The 21,516-nt window shown below is 24.4% G+C and overlaps 2 protein-coding genes across 3 annotated transcripts in view; both read right to left on the minus strand.

Moving 5' to 3' along the window:
- LOC129606014 (uncharacterized) overlaps positions 1 to 14,833 on the minus strand; it is a 32,885-nt gene extending 18,052 nt beyond the window's left edge. Inside the window, exon 1 of the mRNA XM_055516063.1 lies at positions 14,449 to 14,833. Within this exon, the coding sequence (XP_055372038.1) occupies positions 14,449 to 14,823 (375 nt within the window). The 5' untranslated portion in view covers positions 14,824 to 14,833. The remainder of the gene's footprint in view (positions 1 to 14,448) is intronic.
- A 6,118-nt stretch (positions 14,834 to 20,951) lies between these two features.
- The window catches only part of LOC129606136 (angiotensin-converting enzyme-like), a 46,300-nt gene continuing 45,735 nt past the window's right edge, over positions 20,952 to 21,516 (minus strand). For both annotated transcript variants that reach the window (XM_055516255.1, XM_055516254.1), the window contains exon 3: positions 20,952 to 21,403. In XM_055516255.1, coding sequence (XP_055372230.1) covers positions 21,088 to 21,403 — 316 coding nt within the window. In that variant the 3' untranslated portion in view covers positions 20,952 to 21,087. The remainder of the gene's footprint in view (positions 21,404 to 21,516) is intronic.

Here is a 21,516-nt window from a genome sequence, read left to right on the forward strand (position 1 = left end):
AATTTCAATAAGAAAAAATTATTTAGTTACCCTCAAATACAAAAACAAGAAACCTATAAATAGTCAAAGCAATTTATTAAAAAGAACAATATAGGAAACCACGAATCGTCAACATCATCAACATCAATTTATTCATCATTGTGTATAAGTACCTAAGTAATATCAAAATGATATTTTCCTAAAAATAAGTACATTTCAAATTGATGTGCCTATTAAGCTTTTGTATTTTCTTGTTTTAAATGCTAAACCGCAACAAGTCAATTTATATATAAAAATTATACACATATATATGAATATAGGAATATTATGGTCACTAAACTTTTGATATAATACAATGAAACAGTGCACATTTTATACATTGGTCTGTACCATGTAATACATAAGAGTGTAAGGTTACAAATTAATGATATAATTGATGAAAGTGAATGAACAATTTTTTTTTCATTTTTACATTCTGAAAGAACAAATATAATTTTCCTGCAACATTATAGCATGGCTTTATTCAATTTTCACGTTCTTCTATGTTAAAATGTATATAATGTGTATGAATGTAAACACAGTATGCGTAAATATGCTGCATATAATTTGAAATGTGTAACTCTAATGAAGTTGAATTATTGAAATTTCCTGTCCACTACTTTTGAATTTATATTATTATAAATATACAGCACCCTCTCACTAAATATTTACTTATATACTTTTTCTACATATTATGTATTTACTTGTTTTCTATACATAATATTATAGTATATGATGCGTTCCAACAAAATTGAGCAGCATTTACATCATCGTTTATGATTACATACGTCATATACGTATACGTAGTTTTATACTACACATTTACGTTTAAGTTCGTTTGCCGTTTAAGTGTGATACAAAGTATTTATTCTCTATACATCTTTATACAAATATTGGTACTTACATAGTCAAAGTTTCTCACAATATGATTTTTATGTAGGGTATGTATAAAAGTTTACAATATTATTAAATAATATAATATAAAAGCATCTCTGACATCCAAATTACAGCAGAAAAATTAATTTGCAACATATAGCAAAAATGTACCATTAAAAATTCTCTTCTCTGCAACTTAGTGTTTGTCGCTGAAGTATAAGCAAAGAGCGATATCCTTTATATAAGATATTGTGTTGCAATCCTAAAGAAAAAATTAAAGAATTGTTTAAATGTCATTAAGCTGAAAAAAGGGCTGCAACAATTGCTGAAAAAAACTTAAATAAATTTTTTGGAAATTTTTTAAAATTAAAAATTTTATTTGCCACAACAACACTATATTTTTGCAAAAAAATTCTGTGTTATCATTCAAATACGCAATAAGTTCTATGCTCACTTCCTCTATGTACGTATGCATTCCTGTAAATACAAATTACAAACTACGGTTTTCTGTAGAATTATTTTTATTATCATTCTGTAGGATATAAATTTTTAGCAATTTATTGGACATGTTACTTTTGAAGGTACCACTCTCAACTAAAAGTGTGACATTGTATTCTACATTTAGCAAGGTCATTTTAGCAACTGACTGTAAAATCAATTACAACATTTAAATTTCCAATAGGCTCCATTTATAAAATGCCCCTAACCCTATTATTTTAGCATATGCGTTCATGGAAATTTCAAAGCAACTATTGATTTTTTGTATTCCAATTGTTATGTAACCGAAATTCGAGACACGAAACTGTAAACAAAGCACTGGTGCTTCATTTTTCTTCTTTTTTATATAATAAACAGGAATTTGAAGTGCCATCAAAATATCAATGATTTTTATGACAATTATACTGACAATCATAATTTTATAAATATTTCTTTTTTATCATTTGTATTTTGAAAGTCAGAGCTGGTCAGACTTATAAAATATTACACAATATTAAGAATATTATAAAATAAAGTGTTTAATATAAAAAAAATTTGATAATCTGTTATACACCATGTTTTGTACATACTAATAAGCTTCTTATCACAACACAGTGTATATATATACAGTTAATTAACTATAAGTAGGTAAATGAATTTGTGTACATACTATAGGGTACACATTCTTCGTTTATTTTCATTTTATATGCGAAATTATACTTATATATTAAAATTTTAATTTCTTGAACATTTATTAAAATTCTCTTCTTGAACATTTATTAAAATTTATAAATGTTCAAGAAGAGAAAAAATAAGAATAAAATCAAAAAAATTATAATTTTATTAACCATTTGGTCAACGTTGTGTCTTGGATTTTATTTTTAAATTATACAATATGACATACGATCTTAGTGAGATATATACGATCTCTATACATATATATGTACACATAATGTAAATATTATGAAGAAATGGATGATTATAGATTTATCCAATACAGCAAGGCATTTTATGTAAATATACGTTACATACTTAATCTAAAATTCTCTTGAGCGGTTTTTATTATTTAATTCAATGGTATAGCAAACGCAGACAGCGTGTCTATAGTAAATTTTGAATTAGATTAGAAAAAAATTATTAGTTATTTTGTTTTCGTCAATATTTAAAAATTTTATTTAACAAATATTAAATGAAAACTAAAGAATTATAAAGGATAGAGCACTAACTATATTAGTTTAGTACAAAAAAATTGAGTTTCATTAAAAGCTTTAGCGTAGGGGATCTTTTGAGCAATCCTCTCTCTTTTTGCTTAAAACCTATTGTTGAATGATTTCACATTAATAAGTCTGTGTTCTGATTATGTCAACAAACTAATACTTCGAAATGAAAACAAAAGCATCAAATAGATTTAGTATTGCTTTTAAGTCAAAAAATAATTTGTAATCTATACACAGGTACACCTAAAATTAATGGTGGCGACACTTAACCGATGTGGGAATTAATTGGTTAATTTTACATAATTAAATTCAAAGTAACGGCAAGAAAAGTCTTAAAAGTCTTAGTCGTTTTAAATTACTTTGAAAAGCACAAGTTTCTAAAATTCATATCTTATTATTATTAAATTTTGAAGCATAATTTTACTCAAAACCATTCCCACTTATCCTGTTATACATTTTGAACTAAAGTCCAAAACATGTTGTATTTTAAACATACCCAAACAAGCAGTACGAGTACATGGTAGCAACGAATGAATTAACATGTGAAACATTAACTGTCAGATTATTTGATTAATTTAATAAAATAAATTTATAAAAATTATTAAAAATAACAAATAACAATATAAATAAGTAAAAAAACCAAATCAAGTCTCAAGTTATCACATTATTCACAGTTCTGTTACAAAAAAAAAAAAAACAAGTTGCGTTTTATAAAAAAAATTTTTTTTTTCCCTTCTTCAATGCCCGCTCCATTTTTCTTTACTTACCCTATATCTCTTTAATTAAGTTAATCTAAAACGATGAGATCATTGATTGTACAACGGTAGTTGTTGCCTTTTTTTTTATTTCGGTGGCATCTTTAAAATACACAATATTCGTTATTAAAAGAATAAAAAATTAAAAGAAAAAAGGAAAAGTTTTTTATAATAAAAATTGATATGATCATGAGTTCACGTTCTTACAATATAACAGTTGTAGTTGTTGTTGCTGCCGTCAGTTACTTCTTTATATAATACCGTAATAAAATTTGTCGCTCGATATTTAAATTTATAGGTACTTTTTGTATGCATACAAGTGTACAAATGTGAACGTAAATAGTGTGTATGTAAAATAAAGTTTTTTATTATAAAATTGTAACAGAAGAAAAAGAAGAAGAACGAGGAAGAAGAAGAAAAATTTAAAACAAAAGATTATTGTAAATTGAATTTGTGAATTTTTTATTTTTTCTTTTTAATTTTATCTTAACCCCCTCTGTTTTTTTGGGGTCAAATTAAATATAAGAGGGCAAAAGATTGAAATCTTTTAAACTTTTTTTTATATATTTCTATACTAAAGACTATATACACATAGCAAAACTAGCTTGTATAAGTATGTACTTGTTGTAGGCTTATTGTTTTTATTAATTTAAATCAAGTACAAATGGGATCCAAAAAATAAAATAAGAAAAAAAAACATATTGAATTTTAAGTTCTTGACAGTTTTTTTTTTTTTTTCATATTTTTTACTTATTTTAGTTTCTAGTCAAGATCTAAGTTTTGATATACTTAATAAATCTATTGAAAATAGAAAATATTGGGTACAAGAACGAACTATTCAGATGCTGAAAGGTATATTGTTCAGATTTCGGTTCTACTGCTTGTTTTTTATATTTAAAATCTTAGCTCTTATTTTAATTTAATTAAATTTAATACTTAGAGGAATATTCATTTTACAGAAAAACAAAAGAGCACTATCTTGTTTATTCTCTTAAAGTAAATATGAAGGCAATCTATTCAAATTTAAATTATTATAAATTGAATTCGTGTTTTCCTGATCATTAAATTTTATGAATTTTAATGACCATTTTTTGTTTTTTGGTAAAATCATTTATTGTCTAGTTTTGTAATAAATCACAATATTATAATAAAAATATTTTGTTCTTTTATGGGTTGGTTTTCTTTTCATTTTGCCAAACATTTGAAAACGTAACCTAATTTTAAAGAATTAAATAATTAAGCAAAATCTTAAAAAATATATTATTTGTTTTTCCTCATCATATTAAATAGCGTCCTAAACTCTCATTTGGGCATTCGAAATTAAAGTGACTACTTTAATATTTGGAAACTTTTAGCCTCCTTCATATTAAAGAATTTAAATTTATTGGTAATTCACTGCCTAAAAATATGCAAAATTTCGTAATATTCTTAAATAATTTAAATTGGATTAATTTTGATCGGAAAATTAAGGAAGATGTTAGCAACAGGTTCTTAAAAGATTTTTAAGGCAAATATTTTTAAACAGTTCGTAAATAACAGAAAAAATAAATGTTATTAATTTTAATTTTGAGATTTAAATAATACAAAAATTGTAAGTAAACTTTTAATTTTATTACTCATTATCCTTATTCATTTTACGAAATTTCTATTTATAGCTGTACGAGTGTAACATCAAAAGGCATTACAAATTTGTAATTCCATTTTTAATGCTAAGAAACATATTCGATTAGTGTAGAATTTTAATTTGGTCTTAGCATATGCGTTCGTCCGTCTTTCCTTATAAGCGCATTGAGGTAAATTTATCGCATTACTATATGAACCATATTTAATTTGGACTAGATTGGAAGCAATAGTAATATCAAAGATATTTACTATTAGTTTCTAATATCATTTTCAAAAAAAATTTTCATAAACATTTCAAGTATTAGATTTTATTTTCGGCCAAGTTATATAAAATAATGCATAGTGAAATTGTCACTGAAAAGTGATTACAATCTTGTATGAAGAATATTTTTCTAATAAAAAAAAATCATGTCCATTCCTTCAAAATGTGTAAAATTGAATTAAAAATTTTTGAGTTCTGAATCAAATATTTTATATTTGAAATCAAATATGAATTTCAATTCCTTGATGACTAACCACACAATATAGTACAAATTATATTGGAACTATAGCGAGTATAGTAGCCTTAATCTAAAGGATTTATTACACCTACAAAAACTGAAACAAAAACGGAACAATAAATTATTGTTTTTAAATACATTTTTAATATTTCTCGTTCTTTATTATCCTTCCTATTCAATTCAATTTTTACTTCCGATTGAAATTTTTTTTTTCTAATTTAAAAAAAAATATTATTTTTAAATTATTTAGAAAACAAAACAGCAATAAAAAACACCCCATTTGTATTGAATTATTTCATAGCGCATAAATTAATGAATGCATTTAATTTTTTTTTCGGGGGAAAGTGCGAGAATTCATAAGAAGTGGGTTACCTTGGGGGTTTTATTTTATTTATTATACAAAAAAAAAAAATAATCCTTAAAATTTTTTTTAATCAAATTTAAATTTTTTTTCTCATTTTTTTTTGTTTGTTTATTATTTAAAGTTTTAGGCCTCATTTAATATTCTACATATGACATGACCTACTCTACATAGAGTTCTAAAATAATCAGAAAAAAAAAAGTTTACTTTTTTGTTTTTTTCTTTTTCTTTTTATTTAAAATACATAAAATATTATGTATGAACATGCCTATAATAGTTATACACAATAGAAAAATCAAGTAAATTATTTTTCCATCATCAAGGACATTTTAAGCAATATTAACACTATAAAATATGCAAATTGCGTTCTTTCACAACTAAATAAAGTTTTTACAACAAAAAAAACAAAATTAAAACAATAAATCACAAAAAAAAAAGATTATAAATTTAAAATTTCTATATATGTATACTTATGTCAGTATGTATGCAAATGTATATCGCATTATGTAAAATTTTATTACTTCCAAAACGATAATAAGTGTTCAAATTTCCATGTAAGCCTACAATTATTATGCCTGTAACTCATTTCTTATTTTCTTCTCTTATTATTTTGCTTTTCTATGTTTCTTTTATTTTATTATAATAGAAATTTATTATACAATATTATGTATAACACTTGTATATATAACACTTTCTATAGATTCTTTTTATTTTATCCATAGGTAACCATTTTGGGGTACACCTGCCTATCTATTATAAATTATATACGACGATATTTTAAGGGTAAGCAAAACCATATAGGTATAATATAGAGGATTGACGAGAATTGAAACAGGTAAAAAATATACGAGTTAGAATAGTTTTTTTCTTTTTTGTTTTGCATATAGAAGAAAGTTAGAAAATTTATTTTGTTCCTTATATTTTTAAAAATGTTTTTCTTATATTTATTTTGTATTATTATTATTGCTTTTATTATTATTGTTGTTGTTGTTATTATTGCTATATGCTTAAACTAAAAAAAGTTCAGTGCACTTCATTATTCTGAAGGGTTTAGTTCAGAGTGCAAAAATAAAAATATAAGAAAAAATACAATACAAAATCTACCTCTATTTATATATGGAAAAGAACAAAAGGATAACAATAATAATAATAACAATAATAAGAATTATAAGAATAATAAAAACAAGTATAAGAAGAAAATATAGCAAAATCCTCAAAAATTTTTTCTTCACTTTACGCTCTTCATTTATGCATTATCCTTGTAATAGAAAAACTGTTAGTGTTATTCAACCATACTTATATGCGATATGAGAGTAAGTATATATTATTAAATGCACATATATGTATAGGTATAATAGGTATGTTAGTTAGATTTAGGTTTAATGTGAAAGAAAGTTAAGAAATAAAATTAAAAGTGAAAAAATATTTAATATTGTGCTTAAAAAATAATGTAAAAATAAAATTCTATTGTTTTGTACTCGTATATATGAAAATGTGTAAAAACAATGTTGGTGTGTTTTTTTCTTCCATCAACATATCGTATCAATAGTAGTTGAACAGAGTGATTATCAACAATGCAACAAAAGAGAAAAAACCAAAGGAAAAAAGAAAAGAGTTTTATTTTTTTTTTATTTTTTGAAAAATTTAATTTTTACCTTTTTTTTATGGTTTAGTTTTAACGGTAATTGAGTATACGTAGACAAAAATTTATTTTCCAAAAAATTTACTTTTATTCAGATTTCTTTTTTTATCTATATACCAAATAATCCTCTTGTATGTCATACGAGTACGTAAGACTTATATATAAGTTTGCTGATAAATGCTTGTCTACTATAGGAATTACAGATTAATTATACATAATTTAAAAAATAATAATAGAATAAATTTTATATAACAAAAATACAAATATCTGATTTAAACTTACGTAAGTGTTGGTATGAACACTATTAGAAAAGCAGCTTAGAGCTGGAAGCTCAAATATTTGTAGATTCTTGTATACGTATGTAATACAATAATATGCTTTTGAAAAACTGTTTTGAGTATAAAAAATAAATTATTGGTATACAAAAACTAGATGATGAAAATTTTATTTTATATTAAAATATTTTGATGTAAAACTAGAGCAAGTAAGTGCCATAATTAATATAGGCACTATACTAACGCATGCATTGAGCAAAGTTATGTTAAAATTATAATCGAGTCTAATATGAATTACTTGAAAATTCAAATTACAGCTAAAAATTTGGAATTACCTGAAAATTCTACGACTCTAAAATCAATCAGTCGTTAGAATGCCGGGGAAAAATTCATTTACTTTGTATTCGTTAATATGATTTTGTAAACATGAAACTGAAAGAAAATTTAGTAAATCTCAGATGGAGTAATACTTGCAGTTTATCATGGAGCAATACTTACAGTTTAGATTTTCGCAACCCATTGAATGCCCTTTGAATTCTGTTAATAATTTGAGTTTTACTCTACTAAAAATTTCTTTGCCTTTCGCAGTTGCAAAAAATTCAATTGGAAATTTCTTTGTGTAAGTACACGTTTTTCTTTGCAATTTCTTGTTGATTTTTTAGAAAAAATTGTTATGTTCTTAAAGTTCCTGTATCGTTTATGAAATACGTAAAAGGTCCTAATTTTATTTCTTAAAAAACTATAACTAAAATAAAAAACAGTAAAATAAATGTAATAGATATATGAAGCTGAATAGATGAGATTCTATTATGTATGGAAAAAATATTTAGTTCCTTTTATCCAGATATTACAATTTCTGTCTTAATAAATTCATAATATTATGTTTGTATGTACATGCTTGCAATAATTATACTCTTGCAAATATTGTACTCTAAAAGTTTGTTTTTTAAACTTTAAAATTTTTTACAAAATTGTTACGCATTTAATAAACAAATATTTTATAATTTAAATAATATAAAAGTATAATATGCGTCCTATATATTTGATTTGCCTATATACATACCAAGCGTATATAAACCATATCATGAATAACATTTTCTTAAGTATACATTGTACCATTATGTAGATATGACATTATTTTTTTATTCGCAAGTACATACATTATTATACTATATAGTATAATTGCACGTACGAACGTATACCTTTCATCTTAAAAGATTTGATCTTTGTCAAGTATTCCTGCTATATACTAGACTTTTAATATGTGAAACATTTTTAAAATATCATCACATTCCTTTCGCGAAGAAAACCGGGCTATTCTTTTATTTCAATTTGAACGCACAATGTAAGTTTTTTTTTTTCTTAACAACAATACCCAAGTAGCATAAATTTATTATACTTCTAAAACATAAAATATCTTCTAAGTGGACTTCAAATTCATCATAAATTTTACTTTACAAATAACATTAAATATATTTACACATTAACATACATACCTATTCTTACATAATTATATATACATACATAACAATGACAAGTGATGATAAAATTAAATAAAACAAAAGCTACAGTGTTTTCAAAGGAAATTTTCAAAGGAAATGCAAAAGAAAAAAGATAAAATAAAATCACAATAACAATGTTCGTCTCTTTGTGTACCTATTTTTCCTCTTTTTTTTATTCATACAAATAATTTCTTCGATAACACACATAAAAACATTATAAAAGTATAAAATGAAAATAATTTCAGAGTTAAATGAAAAATTGTAAGGAAAAACCTAAAACGTAATAGGAAGTTCATCAAATCAGCCCATCCTAGCCGATTTCAATTCAAATGAATTTTACAGATGCATAAAACAACAAACACGGGAGAAATTTTTACCCTTTATATTAAATGGGTTAAAAATTATTTCAAGCAGTTTTGAATTTCTCTTCGTTTTTTTCTTTTTCTAAATTTTTGTTTTAAGAATGCATACTTTGTGTTACATAATGCAATATAAATGCAACTTTACCTACATGTTCATGTTTAAGAAGCATATAATATGGTGTATAGATGCATAACATGGAATCCAGGTTCATGCAAAAAATATAGAACCAAGAAACAATTTTTTTCGGCACTAAGATTTCAAAACAGAAACAAAATTCCTTTAAATCCCTATTTCTTTTCCGTTTATTTTTCTACTGTTTATGTTTTTTGTTGTATTGTAACCCATATTAAAAAATTCTTAAGGGTATACTAAATTTTTTATTCCATTTTAAATTATCGTATAATTTATTTAAAATATAAAAAATACATTCTCTTTACTTTAGACATTTTAAATGCGACAATGCACTTTTACTAGTTCTTTTGTTTCGGTTTCAGTATGTTCATTTAATTTTGTGCACATATACATATACATATATTACATATAAGGGGGATTATTTATTAATTAAATGTTAAACTGAAGAGTAATAGACAATTTTTTTTAAAAACATAGAAAAAAACTCGTGATCAAATGAGTTAATAACACAAAATCGATGCTCATTTTTTATCTCAATCAGCTTACATGTTCGGAAGAGTAGTTTTATACAAAATATATGCGTTAAATGGAGTAATTCTGACTTGATTGCATTTGTATTGTATTGCGAATATCGACGTACTTTCTCCATATAGAGTTATTAAAACAAATTAATTTTTTTACAACTAATTTTAGTTCGATATAAGTATTAAAAGAATAGCAGAACCAAGTCTATTTGGTTAATAATTCTAAAACATAATTATATCGCATTCTTAGTAAGCAGTAAAATAATTGATTTCTTATCCTTCATCTTCACAATACATAAAAGAAAAGGTAATATTTCATTGCAGGAATTTTTATTGGTCAAAAATAGCCATAAATTTTATATTTATAATCTTTGAATTAGAATTAAATTTTTTCGCTATTGACTTGCAATTTTAAAGATCCTTGCAGAATTGTAAAGGAATAACTTTAATATGCAATCAAAAAATTGTAAATACCTTTATAATAAATAAGAAGTACAACCCTTGTTAAAATTCGGAATTTTTAATATGCTCAAACATAATCTCCAATTTGTAAAGAATTCCAATAAGTTTTAATTTCATTCAATACATAAGAAAGTACTCTTTTATAGTACCGAAGAACTCTTCTTTTTTTTGTATACTCAAACCTATTATATAATAAGCTTCTTATTTTCAATTTAAATGGAAATTATTTCCATGCACTATTTTTAACCGGCACCTTAGGGTTGTTAGATTTCAATATAGATTAGCTCACTTCTTTTTAGTTGTTTTTTTTTTTGTTTGTTTCTTGAAATAGAATACCAAAAATACTAAAATATTAAGAATAATAATAATAAAAAAATTTCTAAAGTAAATATTCGTATATGTTCCAAAAGAAAGAAAATGGAAATGCATATAAGAATTTTTATGAAAGTATTTCAAGGAATTCACATAATGCACATATAAATGAACATTTTGTACAAATATGTGTACACACATATGCTATCATAATAGCAAGTAATATGAAATATATTCTTTAGCATTTTAAAATAAAGGAGTTAATTAGGCTTCATAAGAATTAAAATAATTATAGACATGAAATTAATATGCAGGTATTTTTCAAAAAAGCAAAACAACAAAACAATGAAGAAAAAGTAGAAAAATAAGACGAACTGATAGATGGATTCTTTCCCCCTTTAAGGGTTATATGAAAAATGAAAAAAACCAAGGAGAAAAAGGTTGAAGAGTTGAAGACTTTGAAAAAAGATATGCAGAAGAAAAATTTGTTTCCTTCTCTATTTTTAAGGATTATTACGTTTCGTTTTTGTTCTTTTTTTGTTTTATTTTTAATTTTTTTTTTTTTTTTGCGAAAAAGGTTTTTGAACCGAAAAATGATGTCCTAAATAAGAGGGTTAAAAATAAAATTTTTCTTTATTATCGTATACGATACTTATATGTGGGGTTGAAATGTAAGAGAAAAAAAAAATTTATAGAGAGAAAATTATTCAAAGTTTTTTTTTTATTCTCTTTTAATTTTTGCTTTTTCATTTTCTCTTTCTTATATGCTTGATAAGGATCATTAAATCTTACAAAAAAAAAAAAATATTTATGCACTGAAAGCCAAGAAAGGGTAAAAAAAATAGTAAAACAAAAAAATAATTTTTTTTTTATCACAAAGGAAAGATCAGCGCTGCTGAAAAAAAATTAAATTTCTCCTATTAAAGGGGCTTAATTTTTTTTTTGTTTTTGCTTTCTCGTTTTGTAATTATTATAGAACTTTTGTGAACTTGTAACCTTGTATGTATGTACGTGTGTAATATTTTTGTATGGGTATGAAATTGGAGAAAATATTTCGCGTGAATATTTACATACATATTTTAAGTTACTTGCCAAGAAATCTGCCAACGTTGTTAGATTGCTTTGATATAAAAAAGTATAAGGATTTGTTTTCTGGATGCAAGATTTTATTCAAAACGGTATAATATGGAGCCCATAAACTATTTAAATGACATTTTTAATTATGTAAACTTATAATGAGAAAATATATTATGTGGGATACTTGTGGGTTATGTGTGGCGTAGTTAAAAAATTTTTGACCTTTTATTTTTGACATGTAAAATTTTTTTAATATTTTATAATTTTTTACTATAGCGCGTGTATTTATACACATAAAATGTGTCCTTCAAGAATTTATTTTCACTTTTTATCATTTCTGTTTCCATTTAAGTGTTGAAGTTTCTATATTGAAAAATTAAAATTTCAAATTGCTAAAATGCGTTTAATAGCTCATATGTTCAATATGGCTTTCAAATCTGATGTTGTGCTTGAGAAAACACATGATACTTATTACCTTTTAATGCTGCTTGTAAAAATTTCTACTACAATAAAAATTTTTTTCGAAGAGAATATGAATAGCATGAAAATAGACAAAGTTAGCGATGTGAAATCTGTGGGGAATAAATGAGATCACTTCGACTTTGACTAATGAATATATATAACTTGAATTTATGCAATCAGAGCAGTGTAGTATATAGATTTATAGATTTTAACAAAATTATTATCTATGTTATATTGCAACTGCCATAACAACTTCGATAACAATTTCGATAAAGTTCTTTTGCCATATTAGAAAGTTCAATTTTCAAAGTTCAAAATTTCAGTATTGTAGCCCGACTTTTTCGAGGTTATGAAGGAATTGTTAATAGAATTACTAAGACGACTCTTAATATTATTTAATTATACCTTTTACTATAGTACGCCGTTCTATTACTATATTGTATTGCGCAAAATTTCAACCAAGTTACTTATAAATTTATGTGGTACTTACTTAAATTACTCGTACCAGTAATAAAGTACACATTTACTTGCAATTAACATTATTTTTTCCGAAATAAAACGAAATATTCTTGATTTATGAATAAAAATTATGAACAATTATATAAAATTGTATAAAGTATCAATTAAGAAAAATTCAAAATCCAATTAAGAATGTTCAATGTATAAGAATATTTTATTGTATGAAGCAACGCCGTATTACAGCATTTTTTATACATTTATCAGTAAATTTCATAAGGAAATTAAATATTTTTTATTACTTGTGTTAATGACAGTCGCAGTAATTGTGGCGTGAAAAATGTACATATAACAATAATAATCATTATTATGTAACAAAAATTTAATCCTTATTAATTTAATTTTAATAACAACTATTAATTGTAGCACTGTTGTTTCATTAAAGCTGTTTCATTAAAACAGCGTAATATTTTAAAAATGAATTAATATTTTATAAAATGACTACTTATACGTACGACTTTTATCGTACCTTTATAACAGCACTGACACAATACGAAATATACAGCAACAAACAATTAACAAGTAATGGTAACAAGGAACGCTCGCTTCTTTATCGGCCAATTTAAGTAATGCGATAATATTTTTGGATTTCATAAAGCCATTTATCAATTTACTCACTTATGGAAATTTAATCAGTTCAAATTTGACGAAAACTATTTATATGCAATTTATTGCATATAAATAGTTTTCGAAAACTAATTATATGCATAAAAATTTAAAAAAAAAATTAATTTTTAATAATAAATAATCAAAATATGACATTTTTCTAAAATACCATAAAAATATTATAGTGAACTTTCACAATAAAAATCTCGGATTTTTAATTTTTTATAAATATATAAACTAAAATGTTAGTTTTATTCTACATATACGATAGATATATTATATACATTGTAACAGGGGTGGAGAACTTGTGGCCATACGTGGCCTCTAAGAGTTTTTGAATGGCCCCGTCTCGCCGCCTTTTGTACCTGTATGCTCTTTAAATATTCAATTACTTACAAGTTAAAAGCAAATGCAAATATCAAAATGAATTAAATTTTTTAAATAATTAATTTTTAAGCTGTTCTTTTGTTATTTATGTTTAATTATTTACTTTTAAATTAATTGATTTTTTGTTATATTAATTTAATTTTATTAATATTTGTATATGCTATTAAAAAAATATTGACTTCAAAATTTAAAAAAAAATTTGAATTTGCACAGCAATAACTGTATAAAAGCTACATTTACGGGTATTAAAACTTATGCGGCCTCTTTAGTTCTTCTTATTTTAAATTTGGCTTCCGTGGGTAAAACGGTTCTCCACCTCTGCATTATAACATACTTATAATATGATATATTAATTTCTTACCTCAACTTTAATTACTTCACGTATTTCTGTACGATAATTTGAACATCTTGGTGGTACCTCAAAACACCATGTTTGTGTACGAATTCTAACTGGTTGTTGTACTGGTACTTGTATTATTTCTGTATAATTCTCTTCTTTTGTACATATATGATGATCATCATTTAATTGCATCATTGGAAAACCCAAACTACTTTTAACTAATGAACTACTATAACTATTATTATGATTAACAACTGGTAATAATGATCCTGAACAATATATGAAATTTTTTTTTAAATTTACATTTAATATTATTATAATAAAATATACCACATTAATTATATTAATTTGTGGTATAATTAAATCATTTTTAATTAATTGATTTGTTGATAACATTATTATTATTTTTTTTTATATATATTTTTAATATTAAAATTTATTTATATTATATAATCCTTTTTATGGTTTAAATTGCAACAATTTTTTTTTATTATATATATTTTTTTTTATTTAATCAAAAAATAAATTCTTAGTTAATTAATTTTTAACGAGTAATATTCAGTAGTTATTGTTATAATCTTTAATTTTATAGTATAGGAGCGAAGAATAATTTGGAAACAATTTTGTTTAATTTATTCATTTGGTAATATTTTTAAAATTTTTTTTCTGTAATGTTATAAAGAGAAAATTTAAATTAACATAATTTTTTCCCTGCTATTAATATTATCTTGCGCGGAGAAAATGAATTTCTTTATTTCATTTCTTTTTCTAAAAAAAAAGAAAGAAAATTTCATCCGAATTGAAAATTGTTCTTCCTACTGTGGATTCCACGACAACACTGAAAATTATTGTTCTGTTCTGTTGTTCTCATGTAATTTCCATGTGTTGTTTTTTCTGTTCTGTTCTTATGATTCTTAATGTTTTTATTTTCTATTTATTTTTTAAGTTTTCATTTCTCTTTTTCTTTTCCTTTTTGTTTTATTTTCATATTCTTTTTCTTTTTCGTAATGTAGTATACTGTAGTAGTAGAAGAAATTAAAGAAAGAAAAATAGAAAGAGAAGAAAGAAATTTTTGAATATTCCAAAAAAAAAAAAACAACGGTAAAATTTTTTGGTTTAGAAAGAACAAATTCTGTTTTTTTTTCGCTATTTTTAATTTTTATTATTTTTAAGTTTCCTCTCCTCATTTGCGATTTTTTGCATACACACATGTGGGAATACTATGTGAAAGTATATAGGAGCAAAGGTACAAATTTTTATGCATGCCTTACTTACTTACATACATACATTTGAACATGTTTTGTACGATTAGGGTATTGCAGTGCAATGTGTTTGTGTACACTAGCTGCTATATGTTATGTATAAAATTAAGTAAGTAGTGTTGTTAATAAAGAGGTGCTCATAAATTTTAATTTTAATTTTTTTTTTGTGCTTTCCAACATTTTTAAGTGAATTAAATGCTAAATAGTATAAATTTTATGCTAATTTATATTTTTTTTTACACATTTAAAATATTTTCTTGCTTCGTTAAGTGAAAGTTTTTCATTTAGTTTCTATTTACTTATTTTTTTTTTGTGTTTCTTTTCTTGGTTTTATTTCAAATAGCAGCCTTAACTGTATATATTATAGGTGTCGTTGTCCTTTTTAGCTTATTAAATTTAGAAAAGGAAATTCATAATTATATTTTTTTTTTATTTTTTTCATTCTTTTTTTTTCTTTTATTGAATTATTCCCCTAATTTTATTTTTAAGTAAATTAGGGAAATATTTTTTAAAAGAGAACAATGAATGGATCTTTTTATTATTGTTAGACGAGAAATTGTGTTACAAATTAGCTGTTAATTGGGATAAGAATTTTATAAGCTCGTTAAATATTAAATATTTTTTTCAATGTATAAAATGATATCGAAAGCGTTAATAATTTCTGTTACATAACAATTTACTTATCAAATATTGTTTATCAAATATGGGGGAACATTATAAAATAATAATGAAAAATGTTGATTTTAATAATAAGTGTTTGCAAGGGAAAAATCGGAATGGTTCTTGAAGTTTTGATTTTTTTTATCTTTAAGTGGTTTTGCTAGTCTTTTTATAATCACACTGTTGAGAAATTTCCAAATTTGAATAAAAAGTGCTTATTAGCTTCACTTTTCCCGTTCGTCCATTCGGCAATACAAGTTTTTACTAGAAACTTAACTAAGGGGATTGCTATTTTAACAGGCAATATACAATATACATATAACAATACATGGGTCTTAATAAACAAACCAAAAGTAAAGAAGGTAAGCTTGCAAGACGAAGAGTATTTAGATTATAGAATTCATGCGAACGATTTGAAAAATTAGTCAAAAACCGAAAACAAAAAAACCAATTTCCGAATTGTCGGCAATCAACATTTAAAAGGAGTTACCGGGACGCACAGTTACGCAATTTGCATGTATCATATCTATTTAACAATTGCCACTACAAATTTTGTAATTTCTTATTTCTTATTTTGAATATTAAGACTAAAAAGTGGGTTTTATTTACTTACATTTCTATAGATTGTAAGTTAAAAAAAAAGAAAAAAATTATTTATTGTAATAACAAAATTGTATTGATAGAAAAAATATTTTGCCTAATCTAGCACAGTTTACTCGACCACAAATAACTTCATAGATTTCATGGGATAAAAATTTCTTCTCTGGAAGATTTTTTACTCTACAATACAACATTCCAAAAACTTTTCCAAATCGTTTTAATTTAAATTTTGAGCCCTTACTCATTTTAAAGTATTTTTATATGTCCTTCAAAACTTTGCCTTTTTTGAACTAAGTTTTGCTATCTTTGTTACATATCAAGCTTTATAAGTAGCTTATTTATTCAATAAGAATTTAAATTTTTAATTTCTATATAAAAAGATCTAGAATACGTTACACACATACATATAGTTACATACATAAAATCAGGAATACTAAATTTTTCCTATAATTGACCATAAAATTTATTAATGTTTCTAAAAATTTTACCATTATCAAAATTAAAAACAAAAACTACGTGAACCTGCTTTATTTTCTTCCCTCTTTATTTTGATTTCGCGTTGTTTTAGTGTACGGAAATTATTTATTATACGTAAAGTCATAATAACAAATTGCACCCCCTCGATGCATCTAATTTATTTTACATGAAAATTTTTACACACACACACACAGTGACAAACTTTTGTATATTTTTTTATTATACATTTATTACGATTGCATGTAAATATATAGAAAAGTTGAATGAGCGATTAAGAACCACTATACAAAAATAAAATGGTATACATAGATTAAAAACAAAAAAAAAACGATCCACAGGCGATCAATTTAACGAAAAAAAATGTTACCCTGCTGCATTACAATTTTTTTTATTTTATTTTTGGGAAAAATAAAGCCAAAAGTTTAAAAACAAAAAAAAAAAGTTCATTATAAATGCATTTAAATTTCAAATTCAGTACACATACCAAATTTTAAGTAGGTACCCTGGTTATTTTGTTAAAAAATGTGCTGTACTAGTAGTAAAGTATAACATGTTTTCATTTATATATATAAAAAAAAGTACATATGCAAGTATATATACAGAGTGTTTACAATTTTGTAATGAATATATTGTTTTCTAGTGTGAGTCGAATGGTTAGGAGGGTCCACTTTTTTAGCTATTGGTAATTAATGTTTATGAATTTAGACGTTTTATAATTCTTTGAATATATAAGAGTTTGTCACAGTGATATGAAAGATTTCCCATGAACAACAACTTAGGGCACCAAAAATCAATGGTTTCCAAGATTCAGAGATTTTAAAGAATTTTCACGAAATTTCTATACTTGCCCAATTTATTTTGCTGCTTGCCAAAAAGATAGAAACTTCAAATAAACACTTTTAGAAAAGACAAATGTAAAGTTTGAAAGCCATATCACGTGATTATATTATATTTTATGTACTTTCAGAATACCAAGCATTCAAACTTAAGAAAAATAAAATTTTTTCTTATTTTAATTTTTTATATGCCTCTAACCTCATTATTTAAAGCTTTAAGTTAAGTTACTAAATGTTAAAAAATCTTTAATGTTACAGTAGATATAGCACAAAAATCATTTCTATTTCCAAATTTTAAAGGCCTTGATAAAATGTAATAAGAAATTGTTCAAATTTTGGATTTTTATTGATTTTAGGTGCTGTAATTATCACTATTACTATTTTTTGTAAAAAAAGTCACTCTAAAAAGCATTTGACAATTTTAAGAACCATTATGTTTCCTAATTTATCAGATTAGAAGTCAAATACGACATTGATATTAACGCTTAATTTAACAAATTCTGTTATCCTAAAAATATGCAATATTTATTGTGTAATGTGATTTTTGTATGTTATTTGAAATTGTTTAAGAATAAGCGAATAGATTTTATCCGAATTTTTTTTAAATTAAAACTGTGAAAAATTATAAACACCCTCTACAAATAATAATCGTAAAACTAGCATAAATTAATTCACCTATGGATTTTTGTTGTCCAAAAAAAAAAAATTACAAATTTGATACAAAAATGTGTACATGCATGTAAGTATGTGATGTGCGCGTATGTTTGAATTTTGTTTATTTCAAAATTTTCAGTAGTTTTCTAATTTTTTTTTCTGTTTTTAGCACTTTTCCAAAAAATTTTTTGAAAAAAGTGCTTATTAGTTTCACTCTGTCCGTCCGTCCGTCCGTCCGTCCGTCTGTCCGACCGTCCGTCTGTCCGTCCGTCCGTCCGTCCGTCCGTCCGTCTGTCCGTGTGTCTGTTTACAAAACTTCTACACCCTTGAAGATAGAAAGCTGAAATTTTATATATACATAGATCTTTACTAGAAACTTATTTTCGTAGAACAAAATTTTTACCTATCTCCCCCCCTCTAGAAGTTATACCCCCCCAAAACCCTAAAAATGGCCTTTTTTAAATATTTGTTGCAATGAAACCATAAGTATTTTTGAAATTTTGCAAACGCAGAAAGGCAGCGGCTTGCTTCCCCTAGCGCGGTATACTATAGTTAAACTTTAGAAAAACAAAATGGCCGTTGAAATTTACCGTTATCTAAAGTCCTTTTTTTCCAAATTTTTGATGTCGTTTTTCTTCTAGATCCTATATTCTAGAACTTTGAAATTTTAGAGGCTTTTAGACATTAACAAATAGTTCATTTCGTTAGAAGAAATTTTTTTTCCATCTCCACCCCCTCTCAAGTTATCACCTCTTGAAAATCGTAAAATTTGAATTTGTGACACCCTATATTTCCGAAACCGCAAGCTTTTCCAAATTTTTATAAACGCAAAAAGCTAACGGTAAATTTCGTGACACTAAAAAATATAATTATTTTTCTTAACTCACACAATTAACCCTTAAAATCGAGCATTATGTTAACCCCTTTTTATGTTAATTTTTGCTTTATTTCAAAGACTGCATATATGCGTCATCCTAAATATATGCAATCCTAGTAATAGTTTTGTATATGAATGAAAATAATTTTTATAGGTATACATAGACTGTATTTAAAAGCAGAATTTTCACTTGTTGAAGGGAAAAGTGCTACAATACAAACCATTGGTTTGACCCAACTTTATTTTTTCTCTTTATTTTCTGTAATCTCAATTACATTTAACTGATTATATTGCGCATTTTTTAAACGGAAGAACCTAATTTTTATGTGTTGATTTTTTGTTTGAAATTCCGAGTTTTTTTTTTTGTTTTGGTTATGGTTTTTAGCTCAAGTACACTTTTAGAGATTAGAAGTTCATTTTTATTAATTTCAAAAAAAAAATTTACCATTTTATTGGTGCGTTACATGAAAAGAATTTCATATTTTCGTGAACATATTAAGAAAATCGATTTCAATTAATGAATTTTTAATGTAGGCTTTACCGCTTTGTAGTAGGTTTCATTTTTCATTTAAGTGTTTTTGCTGGTTCTTTTTTTGTTCCTAAAATTTTTGCTAAAAATAGTTAAAATATTTTAGTTTCAGGAGTGGTTGTTTTTTATATTTACAGTTTTGGTGTTTTAAAAATTGCACTTTAAATTTTGAAAATCATGAACTTTGAATTCAAGTTCAAGAGGAACTCAAAGATTATTGAAATTCTTTTAACAAATAAGGAAAGTTTTAAGTGTTTTAAAATTATGTTCCTTTTCGTAATTCTTTGATAATAAAAACCACTGTCGAATATTTTAAGAAATGGTATTTGAAGTCTTTAGTTTTGGTGAAGTAAAATATTAAAAATTGTGACCATGGTTGATCTATGCAATTAAAGATGAAATTTATGTCTAATTTTATTATTTACAATATTAATACTATTTAATATTATAATCTTGTGTCTCACATAATTAATTATTAGTTAGTGATATCTAATCGATTCAATAGAAAGATTCTTTATAATTATGCTACTTAATGAACAGAACGCAAAGTCATAGGGCTAACGAAAAAAATTGGTCTTACCTTATATATTTTAGAGAAAGAAAATAATTACAATTTTATTTTTTTTAAACATAAATTTTAATCAACACTAATCAAAAACTCAACGCAAACAAATCTATAACAAAAAAACATTAATTTATAAAAGGTCGTAATATAAAAAAATTAATAATAGGCAAAAAATGAAATTCGGCAATTTTATAGTTAATTTATGATAAAAAATATGTCAAATAAGAGATTAAAATTATAAAAGTTAAATTCAAAATGGAATTAAGGTGCAGGCGATCAGCTTTATTGTAATAACCACCATAAACTTGTAAATTTGCTGTTTCAATACTTCTTTTACAATAATCACCGTCATAGTTCCAGCCGACAAATTCTTGATTTCTTAAATTTTCACTTCTTAACCATTCTTCAAGTGGCCGAAAATAATCTCTTAGCGCGGAACCATCTAAACGTCCTTCTCCAATTACGTCACCTAATATCTGTTGCCATGGTTGCGATGCTCCTCTTTCCATAATCCGTCTAAAAATTAGAATAAAAAAAATTAAATTAGTTGATTATATTTTATTTTAATGTATTAATTGAATATTTGAGCAAAATTTTGAAGTTTTTATTGTTTTTCATAAGAAATTAAG

This window comes from Condylostylus longicornis, unplaced genomic scaffold (genome assembly GCF_029603195.1).
Source record: "Condylostylus longicornis isolate FDR11 unplaced genomic scaffold, ASM2960319v2 ptg000017l, whole genome shotgun sequence".
NCBI classification, from domain to species: domain Eukaryota; kingdom Metazoa; phylum Arthropoda; class Insecta; order Diptera; family Dolichopodidae; genus Condylostylus; species Condylostylus longicornis.